This window comes from Poecilia reticulata, chromosome 19, assembly GCF_904066995.2.
Source record: "Poecilia reticulata chromosome 19, P_reticulata-male-v2, whole genome shotgun sequence".
Taxonomy (NCBI): domain Eukaryota; kingdom Metazoa; phylum Chordata; class Actinopteri; order Cyprinodontiformes; family Poeciliidae; genus Poecilia; species Poecilia reticulata.
In genome coordinates this window covers 23,430,599-23,452,973 of record NC_088848.1, presented here as the reverse complement: position 1 = coordinate 23,452,973, position 22,375 = coordinate 23,430,599, and the positions used below count along the sequence as shown (strand labels likewise).

The following is a 22,375-nucleotide window of genomic DNA, read 5'->3' as shown; positions in this document are numbered from 1 at the left end:
GTAATAATGTAGTTTTCACTTTCCAGCCATATTTTTAAAGAACCAATGTAATGTAACAAACAGGATCTAATATTCAGCATTGAATATATAGCCTGTATCTTTTCACATTTAGGAGATCATTTGCTAAAGGTTCTAGATGCACCTGAACAGAGGGAGGATGGACAGGCAACAAAAGGGAGGGGAGAGATGCAGAGAGCAAAAAAAAAGTTGATTGGATAAAATCCACCCAGTAGAGTTAAGGGAGTGCAGGGCAGAGGCAGAGCTGCACACTGGATATAAACAGGAAAGGTTAATAAGACAGGTGAGACACTCGGGAATCCGAGAAGCAGGCTGCTGTGACTGCAGGAGAATTTGATCCCCGGATCCATTAGAAACTCAAGCATCCTTCTGAGTATTGTGACTGGAATATATAAGATAACTGTCAGCAGGAACCACAGAGTTTTAACTACTGCTGCTGCTGCTGCTGCTGCTCTGGAGTTGGACTGAAGCGAACGAGTCAACAGTGGTGAGTCCCACAGCTGCACAGAAAGTTGGTCAGATGCAGGATGACGTTTATTCTCAGTAGCTTCAGCTGAACTTTATGGAACTTCATTTCTAAAACTTTACCTAGACTTCTTTGTCAACATACAAATGAATTGAATTAATGCTGTTACATGGTAGTTAACAGCAGAGTAACCAGGCAGAGTAGCCAGGTTAGGCTGACTGCTGATTATATAAAAGCTGTAGTCACCAGTCAGCTGTTAAAACTGTAAAGTTACTTAGAAATGTTTGTTTTTCAGTAAGTTGACTGCTGCTACATACATTTGACTCAAATTATTGTTGTTGCCTAATGCATACATCTTATGCATTAGGCATCCAATAACTGGGAACCGCCATCATGGTCCAAGCCTGTGTTAATGTATTATATGTGCTTCATGTGGAGGACGGATGAGCTTACTAAAAAAAAACATCATGTTGTCAGAACTGAGCAACTTCATTTTTACCATTTTAAAGGTGCATGGTACAGTGATACACTGTTTTTTAAGTCCACATTTTACACTAAAAACATGTGTTTTAGTGTAAAATTTAGTATTTAGTTAAACCTATAACCTCTAAAAATCATTAATAGAATTTTATTGAATTGAATTTCATTTAATTAAGTTTATTTATATAGCAGTAATTCACAACAAATGTCATTTTGAACCATTTTAAAAAGAGTCATTTCATTTCAATCATACAGACATTCCAACTAATCCTATCAAACAGTGCATTCAGTTTGGTACATCATTCAAATTAGTTTAAAAGGTTTCCTATCTGAGACTTAAAGTGTGGGAAGTTAATGAGGAAGCCCACAAAGCAAGCATAAATGCAAAAGATTTGATTACAGTTTTAAAACAGGTAAAATACATATTTAAAATATATTTTTCAAAAGTACCTTCAGATGTAAACAGGTTTATGTGGATACTTTATGGGATCCTGATGTCAACCTAAATACAGCTGAGAGGTTAAAACACTGACACAAAAATAGATCCAGAGGAAACACATAAAGCATGAAGTAGAGAAAAATGAAAAAGAAAAAAAATATCATGTTTTGTGTGGTCATGTTCATAATTTATTATTTTCTTTTGAATGTTACAGGACCAACATGTCACTCACCTCCATTCTTTCAGCAGAGGCCATTGAAAATGCAGTCAAGGACTGTGAAGGTATCTCGTCTTGAAAATACATCATCCTATTAAATTCAGACAATTAATAATCTTTCAGTCAGCAATTCAGCTCAATTTTCCCAACAAGATCAAAAGTCTTGTAAAATTAAGTCAATAAAATAATAAATACTTCAAAATGTGATGCCTCAGTGCTATGCATATCTTAAACACACATTCCATCATATAAGAGTTTAATCCTCTCCACACTTTGTTTTATATCAGAGTCTGAAAAGATTCATTCCGTTTGCGGCACCGGACACGTCTGTGGGCTTTTAAAAATGAAAAACAAGAACACAGCCACATGCTGGTTTAATCCTCACAACCGCGACCAACCAGGTGACTGTCAGGGTCATGACAAACTCTGTGTTTGCTTTACATGTGTGTACGTGTGTGCGTGTGTGTGCGTGTGTGTCTTTGAGCAGCTCCAGAATCGTTCTGCCATAAGAAGTTCTTCCAGCTGTGTGGTTTGTCCTCAAAGACACCCAAGGAGGTACGAGACGTGTTCCAGATGCTTGACGAGGACAACAGCGGCTTCATCGAGGAATCTGAGCTCAAGTGGGTAAAAACTCACCTGGGAGACAGAGAGCTTGTTATTCCTCAGATACTGGCAATCCCACTTAGTATTTACTGCAGTTTTCAGCCTTTAGGCAATGTTTAACTATAGTATTTGTTTGGTAAATATGAATAAATTGGCTACTTTGCAGTGCAACATCTAACTCGGATTTGGGAATGAAATCTGATGAGACCAGATTAACTCCCAGCAATAAATTAAATTAAATCCAAAATACTTTCTTCGTAAATTCAATGTTTTTGTAACTTATGTTATGCCAGTTTTTAAAGAGTTGCTGATGTTGATGGCTGAGGGCAGAAAGCATCTCCTATAGCAGTCTGTATTACTGCAGTTCAGAAGAAGCCTCTGACTGAAGTCACTCTGACGTTCTAAAACAATCTCATGAAGAGGAAACTCTGGATTGTCAGTAATGTTCTTAAAGGAGGAGAATACTTTATTTTGATGCATTTTATTGTCTCAGTTACCATCCGGGGTGAAAGTAAGGGGGTACGGAAGGGTACTGCGTACCCCTAAAAGTTTTAGGGGGGGGGGGGGGGGGACGCAGTACCTGTAAGAGGGAAGCAGCTGTCTGCTGTATAAAATCACTGTGCAGCTGTGAGTTCACCCACTAATCAGCCGTGACTGATTAGTTTTTCAAGAACAATCTAAAACACACTTAATCAGTTAATAAATAGTTTTTTCCCTCCATTTCATATTGATTCTGAACTCTTCGTGCTTTGTTAGAGCGGCGGTACAATATGTCGATCGCGGAAGGCTTTGAGTTAATCTCGGCATATAACGAACTGAACGGCGCCAGGGCGTTGAGACCAGAACGTCCTCCTCTGACTCCTTATCAAAACGTTCATAACTTTATTAAAGAACAAAAAAAAGTCAACAAAACGTTTTCAAATTAATGACCCAACAAAAATAATAATTTCAGTGATTATTGTTTCAACATGGTGTTGCGCAATTCTGTGCGTTTCGGTTCTATTACCAAAATAACGATTAGAGCAGGAGTTTAAAATTAACTTATCAACCACCGCTGTGTTCAGGGAGGCTTATTAATGATCGCAAAATAAATATCAAGCCTGAAAACCTGATATCATAACGGACTAAATGTTTTAAACATAATCTGTCGGCTCGAGGAGCAAGCGGTTGCCACGGCAACGGGTCTGCTTAAACGACAAAGAGAGAGCGAGAGTAAAAAGGTGCGAGTGGTTTTGAGTTGATCATCTGTTCGGGTTGTTTTACCTTGCTTTACCTTTGTCTTTGCATATCACAGCCGCTGTAGTTTCTGAACGTTCAATAAACGACAAACTTGGACTAATTACCTCATTCTTTGTGAGTATACGTCATTTATAACAAACATCAAACACGGTAAATATGTTTTATTAAGTATTTAACAAACAAATGGCTTCTACCGCAATAATTATGTGAAATTAAATGGTCTAATTTAAAAATAATAGTTTTATTGCTCTCTGGCATCTTGCTTTGAGCTCAGAGGCTGAGAGGCTTTTCCTCTATCAAAATATTTTTTTGCCTCTTATTTAGTTAAAATATTGATGTTGATGAGATTCTCTCCAAAATAATAACCTTTTTCAACCTTTATAGCTCCACTGTTGAAAATGAGAAGCTAATATTCACAAATGACATTGAAATAAAATCCAGTCCAACATCTGGTTTGAGGTGATTCCTCTGGAACCTGTTGGAGGAAAAATATCCCAACTTCAGAAGATGTGCTTTAACCCAACAGAGCTCTGTGGTTCTTCCTGTCAGAATGAGAGTCAGGGTGAGGAGGCGCCATGTTAGGAAGAGAAGTAGAAGCTGCATGATCTTCAGAACAAACAGGTCATGATGCTAGGCTGCTGATTATCCCTCTGTCTGGACACAGGATCAATATAACCAGTTTAAAAGCTAAAATGAATGGTAAACCAGACATGGAACCATGTTATAAACCATGATGTTCAGGATTTAGGTCTCATGGCATCTCAAGGTGTCAACATTGCAGCCAGTGGGCTGAGAGAAATACAGCTTTATTTTGTAACAATTCAAGAGCTACCCAGCTGTTACCGCTTCGGAAAAAAATTAATTAGCACAGAAATTCCAAAGCACACAAAGAAGCAGTTTTATATATATATATATATATATATATATATATATATATATATATATATATATATATATATATATATATATATATATATATATATATATATACTTTTGTCATAGCACATGAATTTAAAACTACTTTCACCCCTGGTTACCATGGCAACATGTTCCCTAACAGAGACACTCTGAGTGAAGAAAACATAAAGTGAGATATGAATGCTGCACAACTTTGAGCAAATTCTAAATGTAAGGCAGCCATATTGGATTTTGAGGTCTGGGTTGGAGAGAAAACTGAGACTTTCCCAATCAAAATTCAGGCTTTTAGAAACCGCTCTGTTCATTTCTCAAACTAAATACTTGGACATTTCAGCTTCTCAAATAAAAACAAAACAGCTAACTCAACCACACCCTTCAGTCAATCAAGAATAGTTGGAGGAGGAGAATGTTCTATATTTTTGTAGTTTCATGACATAACACCACAAGTTGAATAATTTCTAGTCTTTCAAGTTCCAAAAACTTTTACCAACATTGCAATGTTGGTAAAAGTTTTTGGAACTTGAAAAACCTAGAATTTACAGAGATGTGTAAGAACCAATAATTTAAACATTTTCTTAAGTAAAAGTAAACCACATAAGATAGAAAACAAAACTTCAATACAACAAATCACACACCAGGATAAGCACTCTTGTTATATTTTGTTATATAATTCAGCCAGTGTGATGAGAGCTCAGTGACAAGTGTTTCAATGTCATGTTTTGACGTGTGTGTGTGTGTGTGTGCACGTGCGGGTGTGTGTGTGTGTGTGTGTGTGTGCATGCGTGTGTGTATGCGTGTGTGCGTGTGTGTGTGTGTTTGTGTTTGTAGGTTCTTCCTGCAGCGGTTCGTCCCTGGGGCACGGACCCTGAGCGATGCGGAAACCAAGAAATTCGTCTCATCAGCTGATGAGAACAGTGATGGCAGAATTGGAGCGGATGGTTGGTGTCTCATTTTTCACATCGTCCAGGTTTAAAATGACAGGAAGTGCTGACTCCATTAACTCTCCCATCTTAGAACTAAAAAAAAAAAAACACATCCAAGCAAATTTATGGCACTAAATTTGCTCGGATGATACGCCCAATCAGAAAGCTCTCCTTTCGTCAAGAAAACAATCCTAAATTCAACGCTGGAAATTAAACAGAAAAGTTCAGATCAGACAAATTATAAACCTAAATCTGTTGCAGGACTTGAAATGTTGATGTTCACAGACATTCCCTCTTCAGTCTGACTGACTTTGAGCTATTTTGCAAAGAATTGGCAATTAATGTCGTTTCTGGATGCACAAAACCAATTTTCAGATTTTTGCTTAGTTTGAACTATACATTATTTTCTTTACACTTTACAAAATACATTAAGGTTTGTGGTCAATTTCTTACGAAGTTCACATATTATTCCTTATCACTGTTATCAATGCATTTACATGTGAGGTTAGAGGAGGAATAAGCATTTTACCCAGTTTGAAAAATAAACTGAACTTGACTGCATTGTTTGATATATCATAATTGTTATGTATAAATGAACAGAATTGACTTTTTTGTGAAATTTGTTGAGATGACATGTACTTTGAATTGAAGCTCACTAAATTTACTTGAACTGGAAATAAAACAAAATGATTTTTTTTCACATAAACCCAACAGCATTATATGCATAGGACAAGTTAAGACATACTAGTTTTATGTTTTCAGGCTATCAGAGGCCATGTGTATTAAATGAAACATCATAATGTAGGTTTGCAAACTTTTCAGCAAAGAACATAATTAGATTAGAAACAAAAAAATGTTGTCTTGTGGCTCATTTATTTCAGATGTTGAATGCAACTTAATCATGGTTAACTCAATATGTTTCACTTTTCTCCAGAATTCCAGACAATGGTCCTGTCCTGAGGTCTACCAACAGAAAGAAGCCTCTGGCCATTCCCCGACCTCTGGAGTCCTCTGATAGGAGCGTCCATTCCCAGGAATTTAAAATGTTTTCTATTTAAATCTGTGTGTGCTCGTGATTTTTAAATGACCTTACATGTCCTTTTCAAGACTCCAAGCTTCAGAATGTCTTTTCTCTTTGTCTGTTGTTTCTTGTCTATGCACATTCCGCCTGTAATAAAGAATGAAATAAATAAAGATCTGGAAGCATATGTGTGCATAGTTTTCATTCATTGATTTATTTTTCACACCCACCAGGTGTAGCAGTCAGACAACAGGCAATTTTTTATATTAAGTTTGATATTATAGACCGCTCAACACAGAGATACACTGTACCAATGAGCTTGCAGGTTATCTAACAGTATATATGGCACCAGGGAACACCGAAGTCACGTCAGAGTATCTTCTAGGTTCTTAAACCTTTATATTCATCTGACCTTTTAGTAATTCAGTGCATGATATATATTTTTATACCGTTGTAAAATATGTTAAGGCTGAACATTTAACCAACTATTTCAGTTAAATGTCTTGATATGAAGACAGACCATATTTCTTAAGTAGGTAATAAATTCACAGACATACATGTGCACAAACAGTAATATTGCAATTTTTTGGAAATTATGTGTATTTTAAAGCTCCCACCTGAGGTGTACTTTTTCACTATATACTGAGAAAAACATAACACATCTGGAGAATGGAGAACACCCCTCCAATCCCACTCCTGCAAGAAAATACAAGGCATTTTAAGAGCAATGAAGAACAAAATGGTTGTGTCTCACTTGTGTGCACTTGGGTTCATGACAGCGCAAGAGATGCAGGAAACAGACTGACCAGCTAGCATTAGTTAGCAGTATAATGGAGGAGCAACATTTGAGTATTTGTGGCACAGATTCTGATGCAGTTAAATTTTATTTGAATTGTTAGGCATCCAGTCTTATGTTTCTTAGCCACAGTTTGACTTTGATAGCCTTAAGTAAAAAATGGTCTCTCTAAATTCTCCCTAGGTGTATGCATGGTTGTGTGTCCTGTCTGTCTCTGTGTTGCCCTGTGACAGACTGGCGACATGTCCAGGATGTATCCCACCTCTTGCCCGAAACGTTAGTTGGAAATAGGCACCAGCACCTTTCCCAACTCCACTAGGGAGGGGGAGGGGTGTACAGAAAACGGATGGATGGATGGACCTTAAGTCATGAGCTGAAGTGGATGAAGAACTTTTCATTGGGATTGGTTTCTCTGTATAGTCCTGCAAAATGACTATAGCACACATTCTGAGAAAAAAAGTCAGAATTCTGAGATTAAAGTCAGAATTCTGACTTTTTCTCAGAAGTCAGAATTCTGAGATTAAAGTCAGAATTCTGACTTTTTCTCAGAAGTCAGAATTCTGAGATTAAAGTCAGAATTCTGACTTTTTCTCAGAAGTCAGAATTCTGAGATTAAAGTCAGAATTCTGACTTTTTTCTCAGAAGTCAGAATTCTGAGATTAAATTCAGAATTCTGAGAAAAAAAAATCAGAATTTATTAGATTAAAATCAGAACTGTTTTATTTATTTATTTTTTTTTCAGTGGCCCTAATCCTCTTCCGTAACTACCCGGACAACTAAACCTGTAACCCTTCACTTTCAAAAGCAGGAAGTGAACGATGGAAACTGCTATAATGTGAGCGGCATGTCGTTTCATTGAGTTATTTCCATACTTTTCCCCTTTATTTACACAATAACTAGGTGCAGCTGGGCGTCTTGTTTGCATGCTTCGCGAGGTGAGTGCTTCCGGTTATTTTTCATTGCAGTGGAGGTGAGCTACCAGAACATGTTAGCCTGTTAGCCGGGATATGCTAGCTGTATCGGTGGCTCACCAACAGTTCATGGGCAGAAGTTAAAGGATTCTCGTTAAGCCCTAAACTACCTGACATCTGAATTAATCTTGTTACATTGTGATGCAACAGTAATGGTTTAAAGGACGTTAATAAGTATTCTGTTTTCTTGCATATTTAGTTCTCTTTTCGTGAGATTTTGCCTCGGCTTGCAGGTTTTACTCCGTCTTAGACTTTATGACAACATTAAACAGCTAAATAACTGCTTACATGAGCAGATCAGTTCTTTTTAGAAAGCAGGACTTGAATACTTCGACATTAATAGTGAGTTTTCATTCTGCGGACATGGAACTTCTGCCTTTAGAGGGCTCTTGTTATTTCTGGTTTACTTGCTCCCTCTTGAGCACATTTTGAGCACTTTTAAAAATATCTCATCACTGCTCGCGGATGATGTTCAGTTCTACATTTCTTTAAGGCCTCATGAGGCAGCAGAACAGCATTTCTTACACAACTGCTTAGACTGTGTAAGATGTTTCTCGAACTAAACTAAGGTAAAACTGAACTTATTTGTGCTCCAGAAAAGCACACAACTCTAATATAGACTCTTTGAATGTTCACCTCTTGTGCCACGTTTTCCATCAGAAACCTTTTAGTATATTTGGACTTATGAAATATAGCTAGGTTAAGTAGTATCATCTCTAGAACAGAACTGGAAATTGTTTGTCATGCATTTGTTTCTTTATAATGTCAATTTCTGCAAACAAAGCATCCCTGAGCCGTCTGCAGGTTGTACAGTGTGCTGCTGGCAGATTTAAGAGAAAATCACTTTTTTTCATGTCGCATTGTTTCTTGTCCTGCTCCACAGGCCCCCCATCCATTCAAGTGCATCACTTGGCTGTTAGTTATGGGGCTTTGAATAGTCAGTTACTGGCATACATCTCAGAACGTTTCCATCTGAATGTCCCTAGGTCAGGGTTCAGCAACGTTTAACGTCCCTTGAGCCAGTCGTGCTCCTGCTAAATAAAATCAGTTAGAGCCACAAAATAAATAAATAAATAAATAAATAATAAATAAATAAAACCAGTCAAGCTGTACAACATGCCCTATATTGAAATAATTTTATTATGCTATTGTGTTAAAACACAATAGCAACCTCATGTCTAAATAAACTCGTATAGATAAAGATAATTGCTGAAGCCAGTCATCCTGTTGCATCTGTATTAGAGACAACTCTTGTTTCTCTATCAGTTGTGGTCGTAGTTAAGAAGAGTGATTATGAAGGGGCCCAGGGGCCACATGTGACTCTGGAGCCACAGATTGCAGATAAGGTCACGTGAGCACAGTCTCTGTCAGGTAGCAGGAGCCCCAGAACTCTGAAGCCCTCTAACCCTTTGGGGTCGGTGGATTCTGTTGAGCTTTCTGAAAATGCAACTAAAAACTCAATATACTTACAGGACTTTTGATGTTTACTGTTTAGTGGTTGTCTGAGTGGTCTGGCTTAAAAAGTGATGTAAATATACTTAATGATTTTACTAGATGAAACCAAGGCCAAAACCAAAGCTGTTGTAAAATGTGAACCTTTTAGGATTTGAAGTCATGTAGAGGCCTGTCACAAAAACAGATTTTGCTGGACAATAAATTGTCCCAGCAATTATTGCGATAAACAACAATAGTGTTGTTTTGGGACCATTTTCAACTGATATATTGATAATTGCATAATAATGCAAATTCGCCCTCTCAGAGACCAGTAAACTTTAATTTTGTAAAGAACGCTGAATACTGGAACTGGAAGATGTTTTAAATATCCAAAAATAAAACACAAGACCCAAAAACAATAGACAAAACAGAAATAAAAAAAGCACACACACAACACAACCCACACAGATACAATGGATTAATATGTCTCTGCAAACAAAATTTCATCAGAATGGGAATTATCAAGCTCATTTTAATTTATTGTGCCATTAATTGCTTATTTTGACAGGCTAAGTATAGATACTAAGAAAGTTTTAAACAGTTTAATGTTACCTGTATGCTTGTGTACAATTATGCAGTTTGACCTTTATTTAAGGTCCGTCCATGACTTGCAAAGAACTGTTTGGATTTAATATTTGGTGGGATGCCAAATGTTCAGGCTCTGCATGCAGATAGTAAATTTGGCAAGTCAGAACACCGTGTGCCCTTAATGTCGCCACCTGATCCATAGTCTTAGTGGCTGAGGTGCCAAAGCTCAGAGTGGTGGGAACGTTGTGTAATGAAGAAGATGAGAATCAGAAAAATTTGGATTTATTATGAGAAACATCAAAGAAACAAGAAGTTTCTCAAGAGGCAGTCTGTCTTTTTGGTTCTCGTAATCAAATCTGCCTGTGGTAAAAACATTTTTTTCTTTCTTTTTTTTTGTTGTTTTTAAGTAAAGATGTAAGTTATGTCATAAACATTCCTCCTTCTTATGCCAGTCCCAAAATCACTCATGGGAAAACGTCAAATAAAGGTTAATGCTAGTTAATGTTATCATGGGACAACAAAGATGTGTAAAATTAAAATCATGTTTATCAGTCATCACATTTTGAGTGATGATTGAAAATACTATATTTGTAAATCCCTCAGAAACCCTCCAACCATTCAATAAATGTAAATATTATTGAAAATATATAGATTAGATTACAGATTTATGTTATCAAGTTAATTGATATATCTGCTAACAGCTATTGAAAACATGACATTTAAAATTCGAATATTACATCAGACCAATAAAAAACTATTTTAAAAGCAGAAATATGTGTATGTTTAATAACTGCTTAAAGGTTATTTACAAAAGGTACTGTTGATCTGATAAACGAGACTCTTAAATTCTAATTTCTAGAATATGACTACTCTTCCTACAGGCACACGGCATGATAACAGGACTGTCACCTGAGGAAACTAAACCATAACCCAAGTTTCACTAATGCTGATGATTAGGTAAGAAAGATTCAGTGACAGTATTGGGTCAGACTGGATGAAACTGAAGGTTTTCATGCCCAAACTCTTTGTCTTTGTCCTTTCCCAGTCCTAAAATGGCCTCAGGAGCACAAGACAAACAGTACACACCATCCCTTCTCAGCTTTTTCATTTATAACCCTACGTTTGGACCCCGGGAAGGAGAGGTGAGAAGGGGCTTTCAGTGAAGGTCATCTCTTTGGCTTCTCTGCAAAACCTTGTTCTGGACTAAGTTTCTCATGTCACATTTTTTCCTCTCAGGAAGAGAAAAAGATTTTGTTTTATCACCCCAGTGAGATTGAGAAGAATGAGAAGATCAGAAATGTGGGCCTTTGTGAAGCCATTGTTCAATTCACCAGGTACAACACATCATTAACACTTGATTTCATGATGCCTCTGCAAAAACATTTAGGTCTTTTGTCACTAAAACCTCCAACTTCTAAGTAATTGATTGGGATTTAATGTGATGCACCAAGATGAAGCTGTACATAGTTGTGAAATGGAAGGAAAACGCTGACTGAAAATGGGACATTGGGTTGTGTATTTGTATTCACCTTCCATGGGTTAAACGGGCATTATTATGTAAAATTGACTTTTTTGAGCTTTACCTCATGTTTACCCTCATCATAAACTTACATTAACTGTTGCTTTGAAAAATCAACAAAGCAATAGTTAATGTAAGTTCAACTTACATTAACTGTAATGTAAGTTACAGTACTGCTATACTGTTGCATGCTTGAGAAATCCTTTAATCTCCCGTGGCAACCATTCAGCTGTGTAAAACACTTGGGTGGACCTAGCAATGACTAGGCACCACTTAGAATTAAAATGAATATTTTAATTATAAAATATTAAGTTGATTATCCCACCCAGCTGCACTTTCCAAGCTACCGAGCTTCTGCCTCACAGAGCAACCATCAGCCTCCTTGCGACTCCCCCACTCAGCTCCTTCAGACTAGCTAGTAGAACTTCATATCAGCAGAGCTCATTATAAGAGCTACACCTTAGTGTAACACTGGTAAAGTTGCTGTCAAAGGGTTAGAAGAGGAGCCATGTTGTGATGACTTCTTGAAGGCAGAGTTTCAGTAAGAGCAGGAGCTTTTAAAGAGACAGAAGACCACTTTTTAGGTGTTAAATTACAAAGTCAAATTTCTTTTAAGTCATATTTGACATATACAGTATTTTTAACTGAAGCTTACATATTTACTTGATTGTGCTATAAATGGTACCATGTTCCTGGAAAACGCATAACACTGCCCCTTTAAGACTTTATAGAATCTCATTTTACTGCGGTTGCATGTTGCTGATGATTCCATGTTTGTAGGTACTTTATGAAAAAACAAAAAAACAAAAAGCTGGAGGGAATAGGGAAATATCCTGTAACATTATAATCAATGTCTAATCAAAAAACCCACAATGGATTGGTTAGTTATCTTTTTTTAATGCACCCTCTTTTTCACTTCTTTGTTCCAGGACTTTCTGTCCAACAAAACCAGCAAAATCCCTTCACACACAGAAAAATCGTCAGTTTTTCTTTGAGCCAGAGGAAAATTTCTGGATCGTCATGGTATACAGCATCTACAGATTTCTCGATTCCTCTGGACTTATTTTAATATTTAATCAGAATAACTTTTTTTATTGTTTTTCTTGTGCTTTTGTTCCACAGGTAGTTCGAAACCCAATGATTGAGAAACCAAACAAAGATGGCAAACCTCCCACAATAGAGTATCAAGAAGAAGAACTACTTGTGAGTTAATGAGGAATACTTGTAGAGAATAATACTGCAGTTTGCCTTCTTAGGGGTTTTTAACAAAAAATGTAAAACTTCCCATATTATTGATTTTATTTAAGAGAAAAATCATAAATCATTCACTTCCTTCTAAACTATTATGTTGATTATCACAGTCATTAAATGTTATATCTAAGGTTTAATTATTATATACAATTAAATGTACAGACTACAACGGAAATCTGGTAAAAGTGTTAATGGGTTAATAGAGGAGCCATGTTGTGATGATGACTTCCTGAAGGCAGAGTTTCAGAAAGAGCAGGAGTTTTCTCATTTCAATCTAATGCTATTGTTAGCTATTTACAAGCAGGTCAGGTTTTTGTGGAAACAGTATACATTTACCAAGGTTTAGCTTGAATTCAGGGATTTCTAAAATGCATCAATATTACAGCATATTCAGATTTATAAATATCTTCCTTCAACCAAGGAGTTTGGTTCTGATAGGAATTCAGACGGGCATCCATTAAAAGATAAGGAAGAAATGTAAAAGGAATGTCAGTTTTAAAAAAAATAAGTTTTATGTACTTTTTCTATATTTATAAAACAACATGTTGAAAATGATTCATATTGTTTTTAATAATCAATGAATTGTTAGCAGTGAGCTCCAGCTAACCATCACCCTAATCCACAGATTGTTAGATTCAGTCCAGGGCCGCTCCAGAACATTAACATTACTAACATTACTACCACTACATTACTACCAGCCAGAAAAATAATATGAATAAGTTTAGTCTCAACTGGAGCTGCTATGAAGTTTAATGTGGAACATGTTTGACAATACTGAAGCTGCTGTTGGTTTAAAACCACTGGAATCACATGACAAAGATAAAAACATGAACTTCAGGTGGTTTAATTATTTTTTCCAATTTGCCACTTTGTTTTCTTTTTAAAGGATACGGTTTACGGTGCGGTGGTCCGGCAGTGCTACAGTATGTACAAGGTGAGAGTTTTACACCGCCTGGTTCCAGTAAAAACAGTGTTTCTTTAAATTGTAGCTTTAATCATTTTATTATTTCTCTGGTTCTGCAGCTGTTTAACGGGACTTTCGGTCGGGTGATGGAATCCGGCGGAGTGGAGCTGCTCATCCAGAAGCTTGAGAAGTTTTTCTACAGGGTAAATGTTGCCAATGTCTGTCCAGCTGGCTGCTGTTGCTAGGCGTCTTTTTGTTTGGCCTTGTTTTGGACTGTACATATTGTCTTTGTCAAACTAAGTCCAGCATTGCTTCTTTTTTCAAGTCACCAGAGCCTGACGGTGTTTCCATAAGCATCTTAGTCTCAGTTCGAGTCTTCGTCGGTGTGTGTGTGTGTGTGTGTGTAAACAGGACGATGTTTGGAGTCGCGGTTCATTTCTCAGCCCTTAGCGACCTGCCTTGACTGTGTTCACTTCTGAGCATCAACATAATTACCTAAGCCTGTCACATTGACCAATTATCAATTAATTGCATGATAAATTTAAATAAGATAATTAATTCTCATTCTTTTTTATATCTGTTGTAGGGCAATTTTATTTATAGACTTGATAATCTTTTTCATTATTGGTTTTGGTTATGTTCTTCTTTCTTTCCACTTTATTGTTTTTGGTCATTAATTTTTTTGGTTATTTAAATTTTCTTCCAAGTTCCTGTGTTAATGCTCTTTACAAAGTTGGAGTTTATCAATTTTGTAGACGGTGAACTTGCATTTGTTTATTGCCATAATTTCTGGGACAATTTATCGTCCAGTTATTTGTCGTAGTGACAGGCCTACTCTTGCCTTAACCAACTCTGTATAAAAGTTTAAAAAATTAATTTTTAATTAGGGAAGACCTTAAATTGATCCAGGCTTCCCTCTCCGCCGTGTAACCTAAACACGGAGAGAAAGTAGACGCTGCGGTGTTCTGTATCTGAGCTTGAATGTCAGCTGAACATCTTATCCCTTTTCTGATGCAGGAGCTTCTGCATCACATCGGCCAAGAACTTCTCAGTCTGCTCTTTTTATTACGTTGTAAACTAATCTTTTTTTTTTTTGTCTCCTCTTTTCTCGGGGCTGTCCAGTATCTGCAGACACTCCACCTGCAGTCCTGTGACCTGCTGGACGTTTTTGGAGGCATCAGCTTCTTCCCCCTGGACAAGATGACCTACCTGAAGATCCAGTCCTTTGTCAACAGAGTGGAGGAGAGCCTCAGCCTGATCAAATACACAGCTTTCCTCTACAACGACCAGCTTATCTGGTACAAACTGTCAAAACTTTACACGCTCATCCAGCTAATCCGCTCTTTACCAGAATCGCCAACTCCCACTGCCTTAAAACAACCCTGCATGTCTGCAGCCACTTCCAATGGCAGAATCCCACTATTAAGTTATAAAAACATGCTGAATAAACAGAGGTGGTGCTGAACAAGAAGTCTAATCTTTATGGTTTGCATGCGACCTGACAGTTTATTTAGTTAGCAGACAAATACTCTGTCTACTCATAGTGTCCATTTCACGCCTCAGCTTCTGTTACAAGAAAAAAAAGATTTTTTTAAAGGGTTTAAAAGTGATTTTTGTTGTTGTCATGGTTGTGTGTGCAGGAGTGGTCTGGAGCAGGACGACATGAGAATCCTCTACAAGTATCTGACCACGTCGCTGTTTCCCAGGCACTCAGAGCCCGAGGTAGATGGAGGTGAACCCCAGGCACAAGGCCTTGCAAATGTCTTCATACCTACTGGACGTTTTCACATTTTAGTGTTAACATGAAACGCTTCAAAATCACCAAGAAGAGAAGTGTCCTGCTGTTAGGGACAATGAAGTAAAGTACAAGACAGTCAGCTCAGTTCAGTTTATTTCCACAGCGCCAGTTCACTAAAGATGTCGTCTCGAGGCACTTTACGAAGAAAGTCATTTCAGTTCTATCACACATGCATTCAAATTAATCCTACACTGCAAAAACACTAATTACTTAAAATAAACTCCTATATCCTGCTGAAAATTTACTTGTAAGTTAGTTTTGTCTTATTTCAAGTGTACTAAGATATTTTCTCTAGATATTAGACCAAAATTGCTAGGTAAGATTTTGTGATTTTACTGTGAATTTTCAATTAAGCTCAGTTTATTATTCAAATTAGTTTACAAAGTTTTCTATTTAAGAGAAACCAAGGAGATTGGATCGAGGCATTAACTTGCAGCATCCACTCCTGGATGAACATGTAGCGACAGGTGACGATCTCTTGTATTGTGTCATTGACTTTACAGCAAGCAACTTTGTAGCGACTGGAGAGGAAAAACTGCTTTTTAACAAGAAGAATCTTCCAGCAGAACCAGAACCTGGCTCTGTGTGAGCGCAAACACACAGAAAAGAAACAAATGAGCTGATGTATAGATGTTTGTTTTGTGCTAATTAACAGCAGGAGATGGAGAAGGTTTAGGTGAAGGCAGCCTTATGTCAGCTGATTCCCTCTTCCAGGAAGGAACCACAACCAACAGAACATCACACCAGGTGTAGCTTCAATGGAGAGGAAAATAACTGAGAGAACACAAAAAGTTGACAGTGAAATGACAGCAAATGATCCAAACTGGAGAGTAGTAGAAGAAGAAAGTAGCAAAGTGAGAAGAGAAGACTTGAAACTGGGACAAAGGTTCACCTAGAGTAGATAAAGATACAGCTAGAGTTGCACTGGAATGCTAATGATCAAAGTATATTCAAAGTCTGGACCTAAAAAAATGATAACTGTTTGTTACTCATTTCCAGAAGTTTGAAGGTGTGAAGTTTTTGTGTGAGGTGTGAAGTCACCTCAGTAGAGCAAATCAGAATTCATATAGAATGAATTTATGAGGATTATTTCACAGGACGTTTCAATCCTGCATCAAGATCTTGAGCATTTAACAGTTTTTCATGTTCTCTACAATAACATGACTTTGTTATTGTATTGACTTTTTAAAACTGAACCTTTTTGTGTTTTTCCCGTTTCCTGCTGCAGTTGGCTGGCAGAGACTCTCCTCTGAGGCCTGAAGTCACAGGAAATCTGTTGCATTATGGGAGGTAATTCCATCTTCTCTTGAATCCTGTCCTCTGTAAGAAAAAAACATTTGAATTTATCTGCTGCCGTGTTCCCCGTGCATCATGGCATGCACTGGATGTGCTAAATTGAATTTTTGCATCATGTTTTTTAGCAGTCTGCTGCTGTATAGGCAGGTTTGTACAGAGGATGGGTGGATTATGCTACTGTACTAAAATATGGCATTGTTCAAAACCTATTTACACATCTTTACCTCACTCATCTCCCAAAAGTAAGGAATTCATACCTAATTTACTGATTCGCCCCAAGATAACATTTTAGTAGATCAATAAAAACGACCAATTTCCTGGATTAATTTGTTATTGTGGCGTTATTAAAAATGTTTCATTATCAGAATATCTGAAGTAACAAGCTTCATATCTCAACCTTCCTAAAATAATGGCCTAAGTCATTTTTTTGCCAAAGTGATTTTCTTTTTGTTTTTGTTGCAAAACTCACTTTTGGGGGGGAAAAGGTGGCGATGTATAATAGAAGCCAAGCTCATTCACATATAATCATAGTCATGAAGGTGAAGACTTAGCTTTGTCATTCACTTGGGGCGATCTGATCTGGTGCATTTTTTCATTCAAAACTTATAGATTAGACAGGCATCTCACTCTTCTTGAGGATCTTTGCCTGGATTTATGCTTACGACGGTGCTACGCCAACATTAGCTCCCTTCATCATTGTTTTGGTGCGACTTGTTGATGTTATTCCTGCAGACTCCTGCTTTGGGCTCTGGACTATGAATGTTGAATATTTCATCATTTCGAAACCTCTACATGTATTGTGTAACTTTTAACTCGTGTAAAAGTCCAGACCACCTCACAGTCCTCGCTGCCCTGTCTCCACGTGTCCTCAGGTTCTTGACAGGACCTGCTAACCTCAAAGATCCAGAGGCCAAATTCCGATTCCCCAAAATATTTGTGAGTGCAGAAGACGGCTATGAGGAGCTGCATCTGATCGTTTATAAGGTGTGTGTGGAATCAAACCTGACTCTGCTGTTTCTTGCTGTTGACCCATTCATATCCTCACTCATATTATAAATGCATCAGTGACCAGGTCATTCATTATCAGGATGATTTTCTAACCTAATCTGTAATGGAGGGGATTTTGGTTCTTGTTTATCATGGTAGCTGTGGGATTAAATCTCTTCCTTCTCTATAGATGGATTTTTTTTGGATTACATGGCTCAATTTTAAAATGAAGTACTTCCAGCAATGCTTATCATCCGATTAGTGTGAATGTTCAACCTTTTTGACCTAGATTCTGCATGAAACCTGCACTGATTTCCTTTTTTTTTTTTTCCCATTGCAGGCGATGAGCGCAGCTGCTTGTTTTATGATTAGTGGTAAGTTAAAGCCTACATTATTTATTTTAATGGATTCATGCTGTCTTCTTCCTCATATTAAGCTGACATAAGACATTTTATCCTGTTTCAACTGAATTTCTTCTCTCCGCCATCTTTTCCCAGCCAACGTGGAGCTGACCAGGGAGTTCTGTGAGCAGCTGGACAGCTTGGTGGGCCCCCAGCTGACTCTGCTGGCATCAGATATATGTGAACAGTTCACAATAAACCGCAGGATATCTGGGTCAGTGCCCGCTTCTCTCTTCCTCCACTGTACAAAGATGGTTTTATTTAGTTTTCCTCCACTTCTCAGCGGTATTAGTGACTCATAGCATGAATAACAATAGTCATGCAACTTATCATAAAGCGTTTTAGAAGCGTCAGTGTGATGTATGAACTGTGTCCAGTAATTGACATTGACTTAAAACTGGCCTTTTTCTTTTTGAGTCCTCAAATACAACTCAGTCGAATGTTTACATACTTAATGAAGACTATGAATGTTATATTCACTTTGGGCTTTTAAAGACACATTTAACATTTTTCACTGTTGAATAGCAATTCAATAAATGATTGTAATAATAGTAGCAAGCAAGAAAAGCGATTGTTTGTTTTAGGTATTCTGTGATCCACATCTGGTCTAAATCAAATGTTGGCATAGAATTCACTTGGCAAGATGCAGACAAACGACACTCTTTACAGCAGTAGGTCATTGTAAACGGCATCATGGAGGAGTATTGATGTGATGACGCGCTGAAGGCAGTGTCGGAAAGAACAGGAGCTTCTTAAAAGAGACAGAGGCACAATTTCAAGGCATCAAATTACAAAGTCAGTTTTCTTTCAAGTTGTGTTTAATATGTACAGCACTTTTATAACAACTTTTGTAACTAACCCTACACACACACAGCTTTCATAAACACTTACCAGCTTTTTACTTTTTTCTTCCTCAAACTGGCCAGTTAGGTGATTATTTTGTACTACTGCCTCTGTAGCCTATTAGCAAAAATAAAGAAAAGACTCCATCAGGGCAGGAGAAATGCTTTTGTGGAATAATTAAATAGCAGAGTTGGCACGCTACTTTAACTTGAATGTTGTTGGTAAGTCGAGGGCTTTGTGATTCCAGTTCTGAATATCACCTGTCATTATGTGTTAACTCTGCCTGGCTGGCAGACACAGACAGAACTCTAACATTACTGCAGCTCTTAAAGGGTAACTCAAGCAAGGCAGCACTAAGGACTGGCATCCCTGTCCATGTGTCTTTGACCCCATCAGTTAGCTCCAGATCCGTAATCTTAGACCGGCCCTGGCAATTTGACGGGCTCCTCGTAATCAACTTAGTAAAGAATGTGCTGAATAAATAATAAGGTTCCAAATTCCTCCACTATCATTCACATCTCCATCCTGGATTTGGGCTCCTGCTGCCTTCCACTCAGCAATCCACTTCCTGTTGGAATAAAACAAATTGATCCCAGTTTCAGAGGAATGACAAACTGCTGTTAAACCCAACTTCAGCTGTTTTGGTTCATCCTGTCCTGTTTGTGTGTCTCCCATATTGTTGCTGTAGGCCAGAGAAGGAACCCCAGTTCAAGTTTATCTACTTTAACCACATGAACCTGGCAGAGAAGAGCACCATTCACATGAGGAAAACCGCCAGTGTGTGTCTGACCTCGGTCCACCCTGACCTCATGAAGATACTGGGAGACATCAACTGTGACTTTGCGAGGTACAGCAGCAGATCCTGGAGCTTTATTAAACAAATATTCAGGGTGGTGTTTTTATTTCCCAGTGGCATGTTGCCAATCTGCTCTGTCCTGAAAGCACCGAGTAGATGCAAGTGATTAGTTTCAGTTGGAGAAACTCAACCTTTTAATGCTCTGTGCCTGTAAGAGAACACCACAAAGAGCCACATCATTCTGAGAGATTTTTTACATTGAAGATTATATGTTGTGTGTTTTTACAAGTTTTGCAAAATTACTGATAAAATGGCTATAATTTTTATGGTAGTTTGTTTTTAAACTTTCATTTTTGGCATAGAAGCAGGCATTCCACAAACCACATTCCACAAACAATTGCAGTGTACTTTACAGAAATGGGATCAATTCCTTGTTCCGTATTTTGAGCTGTAGGGTAAAAATGCTCATTGCATAAACAATGAAACCATATGTTTACATACACTGAATAAAAAGACACACGCACATTTTTTCTCACTGTTTGAAGTTAAATTCAACCAATTTCTTGCTTTAGGTTTGTTAGAATTACCAAAATTATTTCTACTTGCAAAATGCCAGAAAACCTGGCGATAAATGATTTCTTTTCTTATAACTTTCCTCAAATTCAAGTTTACATACATTTGGTCAGTATCAAGGGTAACTATGTAAATATCTGGTTTGAAATGTATGGAAAATTATGTTGAAGGATGACAAAACCTAATGTTCTTGCGCAGCGAGTCGTATGGAGGGGTTGTGAGCTTTTGTGTTGCCATTCGCAAAAAAATTTTTGTTTTTTTTGGAAATATACCAAGATGCTACATTTCAAGTTTTATTAAAAAGTTAAAGAATAGCATAAATGTACAAAACCAATCAGCAGGACTTTTGCTAAGGTCACCACAATGGCCAAAGCTGCAGTTCTCCTCATTGCCATCTTCTTAAAAAAAGGAGATTGTTCTGCCATGCTTGAAGCTAAACTGTCTCGTCCAACTCTGCTGTCCCTGAAGGCGGTCTAAGGCAAGACTTTAGTTACTTCCATTTCTCTTGAGCAGAGCAAACATGAGCTGACTAACAGAACTAAGACCCTCCTCCTGGCTCTGATCGGTTATTTCTGACTGCTGTATTTCTGCAGATGACTGTAAAGTCACAGGGAGACGGATAACCTGTCTCACGTTATGCAGTCATGACACGGTGACAATTTTAACAAATATGTAAAAAAACATTGCTAATGAAAGTTACATATTGTAGCTTTAAGCCTCAGAAAAATCTATTTTGTATACAAAGTACAATAAACATTACTACATGTACTTCCTCATGCTGATTTCTACTAATCTGCTCCCAAGGGTTGACGAAGATGAGGAAATCATAGTAAAAGCTATGACGGACTACTGGGTCGTCGGCAAGAAGTCAGACCAGAGAGAGCTCTATGTGATCCTAAATCAAAAGAACGCCAATCTGATTGAAGTAAACGGTACGTCCTTCAACAGGAAGTGCAGTTGTGTATTCTAACCAGAACATGCTGTCATGTTTTCAACCTTATCCATTTTCATTTTTGAATTCCAGAGGAAGTGAAGAGGCTTTGTGCGACGCAATTCAACAACATTTTCTTCTTGGACTGAGCAAACAAGATGGCGACTGATCACACTAAAAACTGTCAGGGTTTCAGCGGCAGCATCAACGTAATGCAATAATTGCATTGTAAAATAAAAAATATTGTTGAAAAGCTTTCTCACCAAGTTTTTTTATTTAATAGACTAAAATTGTAATTTTATCTTGTAATTACCTGTAAAAAAAAAAAATACAGATTTTACTTTACATGTACTGCATCTCATTTTCTCTGTACATATTTGTATGATTTTATCATAAGTTCCCCCTTATGTATTTGGATATTTTTATTGAGATCATGATGAAATTGTCTCATTTTAATTTAAAAACTGACATGTACTGATGTGCTCATTCCAGTTTTATTTGATGATCAGTTATGGTTTTAAGATTTCATCATGTCGAAACTATTTGTATACAACTGCACTAACTTGAAATAATAAATGAAGTCATTTTCCTAAATGTATAAACTGCATTTTACTCTTAGCTTTTAATCACAAGTAAATGCAATGAAACATGCAGTTTCATGTTTCATTGAAACATTAAACTAATAAGTTTAATGTTTAAACTTATTAACATTAAGTTTAAACGGATTTTCTGGACACAGATTACTGTAGAAAGAAATTGTGACTTAAACACAGCAGTTTGATTTTTATACTTGTGATGTCAGCAAAAATACAAAGCTGAATCAGCTGTTTTGTTCTATTTCAGTGGGCTTTTTAAACACTTTGTATTTTGTGAAATACTTAAGTGAAAATGTTTTTTATTAACCAGATGTTTTGTCACTGTACATTTATGAGTGGGGACAATATGCCCCAATGAATTGTACAT

The 22,375-nt window shown here is 37.3% G+C and overlaps 2 protein-coding genes across 3 annotated transcripts; both read left to right on the top strand.

Moving 5' to 3' along the window:
• Window positions 1-303: 303 nt before the first annotated feature.
• pvalb9 (parvalbumin 9) lies at window positions 304-6,511 on the top strand. Its single transcript, XM_008438156.3, has 5 exons — window positions 304-505; window positions 1,618-1,685; window positions 2,108-2,240; window positions 5,209-5,318; window positions 6,238-6,511. Exons 2-5 carry the CDS (start codon window positions 1,625-1,627, stop codon window positions 6,261-6,263), a joined length of 330 nt encoding a protein of 109 aa, XP_008436378.1. The 5' UTR covers window positions 304-505; window positions 1,618-1,624; the 3' UTR covers window positions 6,264-6,511.
• Window positions 6,512-7,880: 1,369 nt separating this feature from the next.
• On the top strand, window positions 7,881-22,006 carry ccz1 (CCZ1 vacuolar protein trafficking and biogenesis associated). Of its 2 annotated transcripts, none has more exons than XM_008438155.3 (17): window positions 7,881-7,955; window positions 10,995-11,070; window positions 11,159-11,255; window positions 11,350-11,447; window positions 12,562-12,655; window positions 12,755-12,835; window positions 13,770-13,817; window positions 13,907-13,990; window positions 14,910-15,085; window positions 15,428-15,509; window positions 16,814-16,875; window positions 17,754-17,865; window positions 18,209-18,242; window positions 18,366-18,483; window positions 19,801-19,959; window positions 21,286-21,413; window positions 21,506-22,006. In XM_008438155.3, exons 2-17 carry the CDS (start codon window positions 11,057-11,059, stop codon window positions 21,559-21,561), a joined length of 1,443 nt encoding a protein of 480 aa, XP_008436377.1. In that variant the 5' UTR covers window positions 7,881-7,955; window positions 10,995-11,056; the 3' UTR covers window positions 21,562-22,006. The 2 variants fall into 2 exon arrangements, with proteins under 2 accessions (XP_008436377.1, XP_008436376.1); XM_008438154.3 differs by having other exon boundaries at window positions 7,893-8,055.
• The last annotated feature ends 369 nt before the right edge of the window (window positions 22,007-22,375 follow it).